The 15,607-nt window shown below is 36.2% G+C and overlaps 1 protein-coding gene across 2 annotated transcripts; it reads left to right on the top strand.

The window, feature by feature from the left end:
• The first annotated feature begins 1,857 nt into the window (after window positions 1-1,857).
• Window positions 1,858-15,076, top strand: LOC122015199 (alpha-1,3-mannosyl-glycoprotein 2-beta-N-acetylglucosaminyltransferase-like). Of its 2 annotated transcripts, XM_042571962.1 has the most exons (18): window positions 1,860-2,122; window positions 2,928-2,978; window positions 3,286-3,373; window positions 3,830-3,892; window positions 7,883-7,917; window positions 8,000-8,076; window positions 8,183-8,228; window positions 8,312-8,374; window positions 11,370-11,436; window positions 11,510-11,578; window positions 11,671-11,740; window positions 11,833-11,894; window positions 12,034-12,124; window positions 12,210-12,303; window positions 13,559-13,621; window positions 13,707-13,745; window positions 13,902-14,072; window positions 14,760-15,076. In XM_042571962.1, exons 1-18 carry the CDS (start codon window positions 2,054-2,056, stop codon window positions 14,868-14,870), a joined length of 1,329 nt encoding a protein of 442 aa, XP_042427896.1. In that variant the 5' UTR covers window positions 1,860-2,053; the 3' UTR covers window positions 14,871-15,076. The 2 variants fall into 2 exon arrangements, with proteins under 2 accessions (XP_042427897.1, XP_042427896.1); XM_042571963.1 differs by lacking the exon at window positions 2,928-2,978 and having other exon boundaries at window positions 1,858-2,122.
• The last annotated feature ends 531 nt before the right edge of the window (window positions 15,077-15,607 follow it).

Here is a 15,607-nt window from a genome sequence, read left to right on the forward strand (position 1 = left end):
CCGACGTTTTTTAGTCCGAACGACATTACGTTGTAGCAGTAAGTGCCGTCCGCAGTAACGAAGCTCACTTTGTCCTGATCTTCCCGGGCGAGTGGCACTTGGTGGTAGCCCTGATATGCATCCAGCATGCATATCAGCTCGCATCCAGTAGTAGAATCTACCAGTTGGTCGATTCGGGGTAGAGGATAAAAATCCTTAGGGCATGCCTTATTTAGATCCCGGAAATCGATGCAGACTCTCCATTTGTTGCCTGACTTGGAGACCAGCACCATATTGGCGAGCCAGCTCGGGAATTGCACCTCCCGTATGTGGCCGGCGGGCGGTACGAATCCCGGTGTACCGGTCTGCCCTTTATTCTGAGCCCACGTAGAATATTGTTCCGGTCGGTCCTCCATGGCCGCTCGGCCTCCAGAGACCGAGACGGCCTGTTGCGCCATCCTTTCTGTTTGGGCCTTTTGCTGTTGCTCAACCATCTTTGCGGCTCGCGCTTGAATGAGTGCTTCAAGCTCCTCGGGAGAGAGCGTTACCATGAGTTGGCGTCCAGCTTCTTCCATCTTCTCGGCTCGGATTCAGGTGCGTTCCCACAGACGGCGCCAATTTGATCCTGTCCGAGCGCTGAGTCGATAGACGTTGGGGGCGTGGCGCTCTCCACTGTCTTCGACTGGTGATGTGGATCTCCGATGAACCTGCAAAGAAGCCGAGGCGGGAAGGGGTTCCCGGCAACGACCCTCCGACGCTCAAGTCAGGCGAAGAAGAAAAAAGGCAGAGTGACTGTGGCTACAGTGATGAGAATTCTGCATACCTCCGTCGAAGTCTGGGGTCCTTATATAGGACCCGGGAGGCGCGGGCACGCCTCTCGATGCGTGCCCGTTTTCCCAAACATACCTCCAAATGAGTGTGTCAGAAAAGTACGCCTGACCCCATTCCACAATCGTCCGAGCATATCCCCGATGTGACGGTGGAAACTTCCACTGTACGATACTCTGTCCAGTCTAGCCACCGACCATGCTGTTTGTCGGCGACAGACATCTCGAGGATGATATTACCAGCTGTCTCTTGTCGGTTCCAGGGTCAAGTGGTCCGGTCGAGACGACCACTCGGTTCTCCTGGCGTACTGGGATGTGAGTGTATCGGACTGACCGGGAAAGTCCATGGTCACATGCTCGGATGAGATTGCGCCTTCTTGGTCTGCGATTCTTCCGAGCGGCCTGGCCACTCGGACCGATAGTTCTTTTACCTTGAGCGTCGGAAACCTGACCCATGGTCGAGCTGTCTTCCGTCCGGCTTGGGGGATTTCCGGTCGGGCGATCGGATGACCTATCTGCTCAACAGGATTTTAAAGTTGACCCTCCTGATCTTTGACCTCCACGAGTCCTTATCACCGGATCAGTGAGAACAAATCAATGATTCTATTTCTTAATCTTTCCAACTTTCTTCTACTACGGAATCTATATCGAAAGGATTGCCAAAATTGAAAGATTAAAAAAAAAAATGGGACCTGAATTTTGATTCTCACATGCTTTCTTGCTGTATATTTAGAGACTGATGTTTAAAATATTAATAGAATTTGAATTTTAGTTGTATTCAACTATCGTATGTACGAATTATAATTGATTAGTGTTTTAAAAGAGAATAAAAGGGAAAACATGTAATGAGCAAGAATATTAATTTAGAAGGAAAAAAGAATTTCATTTGGCCAAAAAAACTAGTATTTTATTTATTTATATTGTGTATCTCCTTTTTTTAAATTATGAAAATAATAATATATTCATAATTTAATATCATAAATACCCCTCGGCCTTTAACACAGGTTCCCGCAGTGTTAACGGGATGGGTCTATTTTGCTGACGAGTAAATTTCCAACAGGCTACGATGGCGAGTAATCGGGCCGGGTTCAGTTTGTGCCACGAATACCCTCGTCGACTTTGACGATCGATTCTTTTTCTTCGCTGAAGTCGAGCAGGAAAACAGACTCGCGAGATCGAAGACCTGCCGCCGATCCAAGCATCGGAATCGCATGCTGGCAAATTTTCCGTGAGATTGCAGCGCCCACATGGCGAGACATTTCTGCGACATCCGAATCCTTCTCGTCATAGCAATCGTGGCCTTCATCTACATCCAGGTTTTCTGAATCTACTCCTTCTCGTCGTGCTGATCTGGTTGCTTCTGTTGCTCTTTCAACTGTGTTAGACTGGATAAATATTTTTGTACTCTGCAAACGGAATTTTGAATTTTCGATTCGTCAAACAATGATATTTTTTTAGACTTTAGGGTGATAAAATGTCTTTCCGAGGGTTGAGTTTTCTGAATAACCAGCTCACTGGATGATAAATAGTTTCGTCGCTGTTACATCTCTGGAAACCTATGCATTGGGGTCGTTGAAATTAAGTAGACAGATTAAATATCCACTAAATATATGTGGAAAGAATAGAAGCGTGGCATTTGACCAGAAGGTGATTAATAGTAGTATGAGGTTTTAGGAGAATGAAAATAAGTCTTTTCCCCCCTAATATTGTCACTAGAACTTTTGCTATAATTGACTGCATCATATGATCATATACACACCTTCAGTATTTTTTTGATGTGTTTTTTTTTCTTAGGGAATGACTTAGTAGAGAAAGGGAGTAGTTTAGGTGAGTGGAAAAGAAAAGAAATTTATTTTATTCATTCATCCACTCATCTTGTTTACTTCATGGAAATTGTAAGAAGAAAGTGTCTATTATTTTTTCATTCCACTTCCTCCTGTCTGCCTTGAAAATAAATGTTATTGTGCATCTCTTCTTGATGATTTTTTTATGCAATGGAAAATTCATTCTCATGCTGTGAGATTAATGCTTTTACATTTTACATGCCAGTAACCAAGTATGCTTCAACAGAGAACTGCAAATATTTCCTTGATGTAATTTATTCACACTTAATGACTTTAGGTGCGTCTTTTCACTGCACAATCTGAGTATGCAGAGCGCTTGGCTGCTGTTGTAAGATACACTACCCTACATATTGATACTTCAGTAGTAATTAAATGCTTTATTATCTCTGTTAGTTACATTGTAGTCCCATTTTATTTGGTATTTTATGTCTTCTATATGGTGTTATATATTGTTTTGCTGTAGTTAATATATGTCATAGACACCAGTTTATACCATTCCCAGGCGTCTTGTTACTTAAACCAATGATTTGGCCTCAAGATATTTTTTATGATGTCCAATTGATAATCTCAGTGGCTTAAATTTTTATAGTTTTTTGCTTGTTCCATGATATGGATCGTGCTTCAATTGTATACAGGTGGAATCTGAAAATCGGTGCACAAGTCAAATGCGTTTGTTGATTGATCAGATAAGCACACAACAAGGGAAAATCGTAGCGTTAGAAGGTGTAAATTGAGCTTCAAATTAAAATGGATTTCTCTTTATTTCAATTCAATTTGCTTTGATGGTACCAATGGGAGCACATAAAAGGCGATAGTGTATTAACATGCAATATACTTTACTCAAGATGGAAACATGCACCTTTACTTTCATTTAGATTTATATTCTCTGTACTTTGATTACGCAAGGACTTACCGTTTTGGTCTATATTATCATTTGTACTTTCAAATTTTAGGATGTCACTGCATACACCTTGTGCAACTACATGACGGGTGTGGCAACACTTTCAGCATATACCGCTTTTATGATGTTATCATGCTATGAATTTTTTGTTTGGTTAACCATAAGAAATGCATGGATTACCATATAATTATGAGTTGCTATACAGTTTTAGTTGATATCACAGAAACAATTTTGAGAGAGTTTTCATCTTTAATTTTGATTTCTTCCTGATGTATCAGAAGCAAACAAATATAAAGATGAAGAATCTGCTCAACTGAAGACCCTACTTCAAGATCTTAAAAGTATGTTTTTCATTAATTTTTTTGTTTGTTATCATCTAAGAGGAGTTTCTATTAATTTATGTGCAGTGTATTTGATAATGCTACACTATTGTTTTGTGTTTAGAATCTGCATGAACCATGAACCAGAAGTTTGAACAATAGTTAATATGGCTGGTCAGATATCTTAGCATAAACTGCACGTCCTCAATTGTTTACTGTTTAAGTATGATCAGCCCAAGACTCGTGTCTTTGTTTAAAGCTTCCTAGTGTGTGTAGTGACAAAGTGAGAGAGAGAGAGAGGGGTAGAGGGTCAGATTGCATGACCACTAATGCAATATGTGGTCAAACAAGTTATTAAACTTTAAGATTATTTGCTGAATTATTTCAATTATCTACTAAATATTGACTAGAAATAGTCAAGTTTGATTGTTATTTTTGAAAATGGATCTTATTGGCTGGTCTAATAACACAAAAACAGTCAAACTGGTCAAAAGCTGGAAATGAGATTCTACCATTACTGCAAATGAACCATATTTAAAATTAGAAAAAGAAACACAAAGCTGAAAAAAAGAAGAGTATTGCACCTAAATTAAAAAAAAATCTAAACCTACAGAAGCTTCAATATATTGGCACAACAATTGTGTATATATGTGTAACAAGACAGAAAGAGGCTATGAAGATTAGAGAAAAGGGTACCATGGAAGACTAAAGAAAATGCCAAAAAAATTTCTCTGCATCTTATTTTCCCAAGTAAACAAGACAGAAGCTATTTTTTAATTTTTTTTTCAGCTCCACTTATCTTTCTTTCCCTTGTCACCTATCTCCCTGTTTTGTTTTCTATGCTGACCCTTATGAAAATAAATTGGTTTGAATTAAATACTGTCTGATGGGATTGTTTTCATTTCTATTCTATTGCTACGTGGTTTATTCATATGGGACTAGGTTATTGTGAGACTTATAGAAGAGACTCCACTCATTGTTTTCATAAAGCGTAATGAAAGAACATTCTCTTCTCCCTTGTGGGGGTGTTGGCTAAGTTATACCAATTATTTGGAACACTAAAGAGCAGAATCACATTCTAGGATATATAGTATTCTTTAAGAGAACACTGATCTGCTTAGCAAAGGGACTAATGAGAAAGAGGAAACAAAAGAGAGGTGACTATTTTTCAGATTGTATATTTGACTTATATTAAAGTATACATTACATGCATATTGTTATTCTTATAATTTGGTTTAGAAAAAAAGGGTAGCTTGGTGCACAATGGTCCCACCAATGTGGGGTCCGAGGGAAGAGTTAAACCACATTGGGTCTAGTACGTAGCCTTACCCTACATTGCAAGAAGTTATTTCCGCGACTCGAACCCGTGTGACCTCTGGTTCACATGGCAACAACTTTATCGTTGCGCCAAAACTCTCCTTCCTAACTTTGTCTTGAAGATAATTTAATTTGATCTATCTAGTAAAACTAAACCCATTATTTAATAAATTGTTCCAAAATCCTTTTTCAATGGTGGACTTACTCCATACTAAAAACTAATTATAAATTTCAAAATATAACTAAGACTACATATAATTATTTGTCATACATGTAATTCCTTCGGTTTACACACGACCCTAGAAGTGATAGGCTGAAGAATAGGGTTTGTTTGATCTAGGAAGCACCAAATGGTTGACCCAACAATTCGACATACAGATCTATCCAACCAAAACAAAAAAAAAAAATGAAAAAATGCTAACAACTTAAAAAGTTCTAGTAACCAACCCAAATCAAATGTATAGGGTAATGACAACCACGCCATACTAAATAACTAGGAGAACAAAAGGTCTTATTGTTCCACCGAGCAATAACCAACCCCAATTGCTCGGTGTTGCTCAACCATCAAGTGTCTCAACTCAAAACAAAACCGGTTCAACAATAGGGAATAAAAGTTGCTACATTTCCTTGACAAACCTACTAGTAATTTTGATAACTTCCACGAGTTCAAACCATTGGCTTAACTTTATCTCCATCTCTAAACCTCCTATGGTCTCGTGCTTCCTCCCACCTATGGATGTGGAAGCAACAACAATGACAACAATAAGGGTATTAGTTTGGTATTAACAATGCTATAAAGTAATCTAAACAACCATATCAATTAACAATTGTATAATAACTTATACATGTATACAATACAAATTACTACAATAAAAGAAGATAACTTCTACAAGCCAAGTAGTAACAAAATGTAGCACAAACAACTTTAAGTAAATTTCATTTGGTCAATCGCCATGTTTGTTTCACCTACATGACTAGAGAACCAACAAATTGGTAGTAACAATATAGCGTAAAGCAATAGTGATAATAAACAACAATGGGCAAACACCTTAATAATAACGTGCATGTTTGGCAGATATTGTCAAAATAATATGGTTGAGGACATCAAAAGTATAGACTGATACCATCAGTAATGTTTAGCCAATGCCATCAATGGTGATAGGCCAACACCAACCATAATGAAGGGTCAAAGCCATAATTAAGTTTAGATTGACGCCTTCATGTAATTAGGGTCTACGCGTGTAGTTTGTATTTAGGCTGACATCCTTATATACATATATTACAAACAAGTGCATGAAATTCCCCACCTTCCGATTGTACCCACCTTCTGATTGTACCCACCTTATAAAGATGTGAATTTGAGGGCGTCTTCAATTTGTCTCAAATGCCATTTGCAATGACGAATCCTACACATTCCACTCCAAGTTAATACAATAATACCATCAATTTATACAACCATTAAATTTCTAGACTAAAGCCCTCTAAGTTGAGGGAAAATGCTTATCATAAGCACTGCAAGGTTTATCCTAGCCTTCACTGTGATGATGAACCTGCATCCACGTAAGAGATTGCCCATGATGGAAATAATAGGTTGGAGATTAAAGAAGGCAAGCAAACCTTTTTTTTTTTAAGAGAGAGGAGAATAGATTTGGTCATGAGAGGTTCGGCACAATGAATGACAGACTCCAAGATGGGGAACATGGGGAAGAGAAATGCAATCACATAGAAAGCAAGAGGTGGACTGATTTGTCAGTAGAAGAGAAAGGGGGGAATAGTGGGGATAGTCATGACTAAGGATGGATTCCATGGGGCACGTGGAATTAGGGAAGTCAAGGGGGTAGAATGTAGGGTCCAAGACTTGCTTTGTTTCTTCTCTTTTAAGACCCACAATGTCTCAGGATTGTGGAAAGGGCTTGGGTTTGATGCATTATTTTCTATGGGTGAGACTGTGGAAGAACTTTTAAGATGATGTGTTTTGATCAAATAAGTTTTTTGGGGTTTTTTTTGACCTCCACCCCCTCTTCTCCCTTTGAATAATTCACGAAGTAGGGAGTAGAGGCAAGAAAAGGGTAGATTCTTCTTCTGTGTGGGTGCAGTAGAGGGTAACAGAAAGAAAGAACAATTATTTTTTAGTTGAACAAGTGGTTTCAAGAAGGGAAATAAACATAAGAGCCACTTGTAATAAGAAAAGATGGGGATGCTTTGGTTTTAATGATCTCCATTTGATGATCTGAAAGAGCTGAAAGATGCTTCAAATTTGTGAATCAGTAGGACTAAGCAGTGGTTGAGTTCGACCAGTGATTTCTTCCTGGCGACTAGATTACATGTTTGATCCTCATTTTCTCACGGGGTCTCCTAATCATTGGATGATGGTTTCGCTCATAATTTGCTTTGGTACAAAAATGGTTAGGAACACGAACAATTTGAATTATGAGCGAGAAAGCATGAGGAGGTAACACAAGTGCCACTTGTAAGAAGAAAGGAGGGTGGATACTTTGGTTGGAATCATTGCCATATGATGACTTTAAAGAGATGCATGATGCCGACCATTTAGTTTGGTGGTTGTTTGTGTTTGAATGTATTGATTTGACACTAACAGCCTTGATTAATTTGGTATTTTTGGGTAAGTGAATATTTGCATGCTAGTACATGAATGTGGAAGTAATTTTCTAATCTAATTAACCTTGGATGCAGAAAAGAGTTTACAAAACTTGATAGGGAAAAATGAGGTATGCTTACTCCGTATACTGCTTGACTCATTTTCAACTGATGAGCCTTTGCATTTTTCTTACTTGTGTATCCTTGCTGCAGGAGCCTGTAGCAGCTGTAGTAATTATGGCATGCAGTCGACCTGACTATCTCGAGAGGACTGTCAAATCTGTTTTAAAGTATGCTAAAGGACTTTATTTTTGTGTAGTTATTTGCAATTTCCATAATAAAATATTCATTTCATAAGATTAGACAACTCATGATGGATTTTATTTTTGTTCTCAGGTATCAGAGGTCAGTTTCTTCTAAATTTCCTCTTTTTATTTCTCAGGTTTGTATGTGCAATCTCTTATTCTTTCTGTTAGAAATTATTCTAAAGCTGGTTTATATCTGACAAATGTAATTGTTTTTCAGGATGGAACAAATCCAGATGTTAAAAATAAAGCTATGAGCTATAATGAGATAATATATCTGCAGGTTTAAATTGCAAACCTTCCTACTTTGTCATCTAATCATTATAAAATATTAGGAATTTATCAAGTTCTGTTTTAAAAGCTACATTCTTTGATGAAAAAGATAATTTTAGAGTTTCACCTAGTATAAACTTGTTCTTTTTGTCATTTTCCTTATTCTTCAATGGTTATCTTTCTCTGTTGAGCTGGTTGAAATTCATGTCAAATGGCGACTCTAATCTTTTTTTGTAATACTCTAAAGAAAACTTCAAAATCTCATTTTGAGCAAGTCTTGGTGGCCGAATGGAATGAGATAGTTTTGATTTTGTGTTGGTGTTGTTGACACATAGTATTAGTGGCAAAGTGGATATGGAGAGAGGAATGAGATGAATATAAAACGAAGAGGACACTTCTACATACCTAGGAGTGAGATTTAAAACAAGATTCAAAATTTTGAGCTGTGTTGGAGTTTCAACCTTTGATTGGAACGGTAGAGTATCAATGTTGCATCCACATTCCTGACTTATGGTGCCAGTGGTGAATTAGAAGAAAGAGAAAGGAAATGAAGGAAAAAAAAGAGAAGGCAACTATATGTCTAAGTTTAGACTCTTTTTTTTTTCATTTGAAATGGTTCAGTTTTGATATTATGTTGTACACAAACAAGCTACAAATTATAATTCATCTTGGTGTGTTTTGTAGCATGCCAAGGGGTATTGAGTGTCAACATGATACGATACTCATTGACACGATTAATACAACAACATAGGAGAGATTACCACTGCCAAATAGAATTGAGTGCCAAGTACTATCAAGTTTCGATAATGTATTGGAACTATACATTTTGATTGTGCCGTTTAGCATGGAATTATATTTTTAATCACGATAAGGCTCAAAATCTCAAGCTGTACCAGAATTTCAGTTTTTTACTAGAACAATATTGTGTTGGTGTCATGTTGATGTTTCTATGTATAGTACTATTAGTGAATTGGAGGTGCTAAGAGGAAAGAGATAAAGAAGAATATAAGACATCTATATACTTAAGTTCGTACTTTGTGCTCCATCTGAAATGCTACGGTTTTAGCATTATTTTGCATGCACACAAGTTAAAAAAAATAACAACATTATCTTCATATATGTTGTAACATGCTAACAAGTGTAATATTGGCATGGTTGTGTTGAGTTTTGGTAATTATCAAAATATTACCTTTCAACTTTGCCATCCGACATAGTATGAGATTTCAAATTTTGGAATTGAGCGTGCAAGATGATACTATTCAAAATTGATTGATGGACTAATTGGATCAAGTATGTAGTTATGGGAAACTCAACCTCAAAGAAATGCTAGCAAACTTGGAATGTGGACATAAAGACCCAAAGATACAATGTTATGTTTTATTTATGTCATGAAGGTTGTATGGAATGTAAATGTTGTATCTAGTAGTAGTGTACTTAGAGAACATTGTATAAAGTCATGCGACACTTGGCATTGGTTTTGAGTCAAGTCCTAAATTCCTGGTATTGAGGACTACACACATTTAGATAGGAAGATCTGGATTGATGATTTGGGCTGATGAAGTAGCATAGAAAATTTTAAGAGCTCTTAAGTTGTTTGAAGGGCTGATTTAGGATTTGGGTTAATTGTCGAGCTGTGGAGGGTTGATAAAAGTAAAAAATAAAAAAAAATCTAAAAACACACCAACTGTGAAAGTTGGTTGACTAATAGTGGAGATTTGCTCAATCAATTTCCAAGGGGTTTCGTGATTTTTGAATATTTTATCTCCAGTAGTTACTATTTGTTGTTGATCAACTTTTTTGGCGGACCAAAATAGTTCAGCTATGGTATGAAACTCTCCGTTTGATACTTTATTTAGATGTTCTTTTGGGAGGGCTTTGCTAATAGAATCATCTTCCATTAGTGTCCTTTCATCTATGTTGAGCAAGATCCCTCTCCTAAGGGTTTCTTTGTGATCAATGCTTCAATCACACATAGAACCCTTATGTTGGTAACCCCTCTCCTCACCTAGTCCATCTATATTTCTCTATAGTGAGATTGGTATCTTTGTCTCTTTTGCACTTATTTTAAATCTTTCAAAAGAGATTATAATCCTCTACGGTTGATCTAGAGGAATCATTATATTCAAGCGATCTATGTTTTAGATTTGCTAAACTTGTAAGAGAACTTTTGCTCAGTCCTTTTTAGTAAATTTTTCTTTAGGAGTATGTCGCACGAGACACAAAATGGGCCACGGAGTAGGAGATACTTCCAAATCACATTAAAATTTTTATTATGTGTTTTTTACTTGCTTTCCACTGCATATTTCACACATCAAGTGCATATCACACACAAACACTCGAATCTAATGTTTATTTTGAGTTGCTAATTGTCAAAATTTTCCATTGTCTATTCACCCCCATTCAGGCCTTTTTTATCCAAATAGTTAAATTAGAATTTTAGAGAAACAAGATAAAATAAAACATTATTTAAATTCATCTTCACGCATGCTAAAGTGTACCAAGGTCTGTTGAGGGTCATCATGAAAAGATACACATCAACATCAATTGTTGTATAGGATAGATTGCCCTTGTAATACTGGAACAATACTTTTTGGCCATGTTAGTGTCATGAAATTTCGGACCATGGTCTAAATAGTTGAATCTACTTGGAATTTTGGTTCTACTTGGGACTATATAATTCATAATGGCTTGAACGACAATAATTACAATTTACAAGTATCCTTTTTCAAACAGTTTACATTTTTATTCAATAGCTATCACATTGAGAGATCACAAATCACAGGAAATTTAACTTGGAACATCAGTAGTAGTGTTGGTCATGTATGCGGTTATGTATTTCTTTTATTCTTGTTAACAGTCCATGCAGCCAGTCCTTACTCCCTAGCATAGCTTATAATAAGAAAACTATTTTTTATGTGCAAACTGTTACAAAATATATACATTTCATATTGCATGATCAGTGTCAAAATTTGTAAAGCTGGGTTTGATTGTTGACTATATTGCAGCACGTAGATTTAAAACCAGTGGCAACAGAAAGACCTGGAGAAATAATCGCATATTACAAGATTGCTAGTAAGCTTCATATTTTTCTAGTCTTATCATGGAATATTATGTGCTCTAATTCTGGAACATGGAAATTTTTCAGGGCACTACAAATGGGCTTTGGATGAATTATTTGTCAGCCACAAGTTCAATCGAGTCATCATATTAGAAGGTTTCATCTACTTAATATTTATTGTTTCAAACATTTTTGTTCTCATTATTTTTTGTTTCTTCATTTTTAGAAGGTTTTTGCTCATTAAACAGATGACATGGAGATTGCTCCAGACTTTTTTGACTATTTTGAAGCAACAGCTACTCTACTTGACAAGGACAAGTATGTTCCTTCTTCGTTTGTTAATTCTGTTCTTACTTTTCATTAACTTCTCTTCCAGATATTTGCAACATATTGATTTGTTTGATTTGAAGAACCATAATGGCTGTTTCCTCATGGAATGACAATGGACAAAAGCAGTTTGTCCATGATCCTCGTGAGCCCCCTTTTCCTTTAAATTTGACACTGAGCGTGTCACTTTACAAGATGCCTTCTCGACTTTCTCTAGCAAGAGGAAGGTGTTGAAAGGTTAATTTAAAAAATTACTGTTTAGCATTCTAGTTCATACTTCACAGGAGCTCTCTACCGATCAGATTTTTTTCCTGGTCTTGGGTGGATGTTAACAAAATCTACATGGGATGAGCTATCACCCAAGTGGCCTAAAGCATATCCTTGTGTGTTAAAAATGATTTATTTTCAAATTTCTAGCTAAAAGTTTGTTACTTGTTATGTTTCCTTGACATTATATTACTTATTGGGATGACTGGGTGAGATTAAAGGAGGTGCACAAAGATCGTCAGTTTATCCGTCCAGAAATTTGCAGAACGTACAACTTTGGTGAGCATGTAAGTTATATCATTATTAGCATTACTTGATTTTAACCATATGAAAGTTGACTCTATATACTTCAATGAGTTTGAGAATGATTGTCAGACTGTGTGAAATTTTTGGGTGCAGTTCTAATGGAGTAGCTTTCCTAGCAATACATTTTTATATTACTATAATTGGTTAATTTCTTATTTATTCTTTCTCCTAATTGAATTAATATAATGCAAATCATTACATTACTTTTCCCCTTGGAAAAACAAGGTTCCTCCATAGAACAAATCCTATCAATTTGGTATCGCTTATTGTCTGTGTAAGCTGAATTGCCTCTTGATTTTGTTTCATTTGTTGAATAGTGAAAACAAAGTGTACTGACCAAAATGAGAGATTTAAGAAGTTAAGTCACACCTATCTGCATATCTCAGAATGTGTGCCAGTTTAATTATTTTAGGTCCTCTACCATAATCATTTTTACGCCGTCAATTTTTTGTTTCAACCTTATCATGTAATTCTTAAGAAAAAAACAAATTCATGATGTGGTGCCTATGCGGGTCCAAGGTCTGTAAGAGGTTCTCATAGAATTACCATGACCTCCATTTACTCAGCAGCTTAAACTTAGAAGTTGCCTAAGTGCCTAAGCAACAAACTGAGTCCTGAATTAATTTAACTTCTCGCACACAGCTTAATGTTCTTTATCTTTTTCTTTTATTTCTCTAAAAGGTTTCTAGGCTTTTAATTTCTCATGGATGCTTGTTATTTTATACTATGAGTTGATAGGAAGCTCATGAAGTTTTTTTTAATAAAATTTAAGCTGTGAAACATTCTTTATGTAATGATTACAACATCTATCTAAAAATCAGTCTTTGATTAATCACTCTTCCCTTACTACATGGTTGGTGATTTATGCTTGAACCTCAAAGGTTAGGTTTGCTGATTATAGAATTTCTATATTTGAGATTACATTCTTCCAACAACTTTGAGGTCTTTAATTACCACTAAAGACCTGATGTAATCAGTCTTTGATAACTTCATTTGCAAAGGAACTGATGTAATGCTGTTGTCAGTTCCTTACGTATGAGAAACTTGAGAAGATGAATTTTTATTTCTGAATCCTATGGTTAGATACTAGACGTATATATCTTGGAAACAAAGAATAATCACCTGTACAGTATAAATTCTCAATAATGATGCAATGGGAAATCTCACCTGTTTGTTTGACTTCTTTTATTTGTTCTTCATATGGATGCTTGTTCACATGTTAGTTCTATTTTACAGGGTTCTAGCATGGGACAATTCTTTAGACAATATCTGGAGCCTATTAAACTAAACGATGTCCAAGTAGGTTAAAGGTGGTTTTTATATTGGTTTTAAATTTATTCCTAGTCTTCTAATCTTGTCTTTCTTTCTTCTTGTTATTTTGTAGGTTGATTGGAAGTCAGCTAACTTGAGCTTCCTGATGGAGGTAATACAATTTCTAATGTATGTTATGTGCTTCACCATCTATAACATGAATGCAAAGGGACGTGGTCATGTTTGTGATTTCTAAACCATCTCCAAGGCCTGTCTATATTGTCTGTCAATTTTTATGCAACTAAGAAAATCTTTCTGTTAATTGCAGGATAAATTTTTGAGTCATTTTGCTAAAATGGTCTCTGATGCCACACCTATTTGGGAACCCGAAGCCATTCTAAAGCCACACACTTTTAACAGTGATGTAAAAATCCAATATCGTGACCAGGCACACTTTGAACAGATAGCCCGCAAATTTGGAATTTTTGATGAATGGAAGGTAATTTCTTTTCCCCTTGCAATTCACTTGGCTGTTCGACACCTGAAATTTGATTACATTTTTTTGCAACATATCAGTATCAGTTCACATCTAATGTCCAATCCCAAATAGTTGAAATATTTGCCTTATTATATCATTATTGACTTAGTGATTATAATCCAACTATTAAGGAGGTAAACCCTTTTTGCACATCTTGCCGTTGACATCGATAATGGTGTCAGATGCATAAAATAGAAGATAGAAGATTAATCGTTGAACATTTACTTTTTTTTTTATTATTACATCAGGTAACACTGGAGTTACTAATAATCAACATTTTAAGAGTAATTAACTCATCCAAACCAAGTTATTTTCTCTTAATCGTATTTTATTTATTTCATCATCAACATTTTTTTGTTTTCAACTGTAATGTTATATCTCATCCAACTCATTGAAGCAACAACTGCATGGTGCATTTACTTTCTCATTTATGACAATTCTATTGGAATGATATCTCATATTAGATATTTTCTTTTTGAATTAACTTCAATTTCATAACTTCACGGACCGTTAGGTCAGCACTTTAGATAGCACATCTCAATTCTGAACATTCTCTGGTTGATCTATCGACAGCCTGTTGGTTTCCTATTTCCTACGCTGAAAAAGTCTGGATGTCATCTAATGTTTTTGTTTTGTTCTAAATTTCAGGACGGCATTCCTAGGACAGCTTATAAAGGAGTTGTAGTTTTTCGTCACAGAAGTGAAAGGCGTGTATTCCTCGTCGCTCCAGACTCTCTAAGTCTGCTAGGAATAGAGTAAATCGAGATTTCCAATTTGGCATTGTTTCTTCCATGGCGCTCACGGAGATCTTTTGTTGAAACTTGAAAGGATCCGAAGGGAAAGTTTTCAAGTGGCTCGGATGTGTACAAAAAGTAGTTTACCTTGTCATTTAACTTGTCTGGCTCCAATTTTTTTTTGTCATAAAACATAAGTTCTATTCCTATTTCAAGAAGGTGCTTGGTGAATTTGTCCGTCTTAAATATGTGGGATAGAATGAGTTTTGGCTAAATTGGCTGTATCACTCGAAGGTTTTGTTGGTGTAATATTTTTAGGTCAAGGTTGATCAGATTGATCAAGTTTGAGTCTTAATGTTTAACAATAAATGGAGATTGTAGGTGCAATTGTCTAATTGGGGAGATTGTTGGTGTAATTCATCTCTGGTCAATGTTTGACCAGTTTGATGTGATGAAGAGTCAAGTAGGTCAACCTTGATCGAATATTTGATTGGAAAAGTCCTAACTGGAGGTTAGGCAAAGCAAGTTCAACAGGAAAGTTGGTAGAAGTGGAAAACTCAAGTGGGTCAGTGTTGATCGGACACTTGGTGGTGGAAATCTTGGTAAGTGAAGACAGATGAAAATCTTAGTGAGTGAAGGTAGGTGAAAGTCCTGGTGAGTGAAGTAGATGAAAGTCTCGATGAGTGAAGTCGTGCAGATGGAAAGTCCTATTGAGTGAAGTTAGACAGTTGAAAAGTCCTAGTGAGTGAAGCTAAATAGATG

Source organism: Zingiber officinale, chromosome 8B (genome assembly GCF_018446385.1).
Source record: "Zingiber officinale cultivar Zhangliang chromosome 8B, Zo_v1.1, whole genome shotgun sequence".
Classification (NCBI taxonomy): Eukaryota; Viridiplantae; Streptophyta; class Magnoliopsida; order Zingiberales; family Zingiberaceae; genus Zingiber; species Zingiber officinale.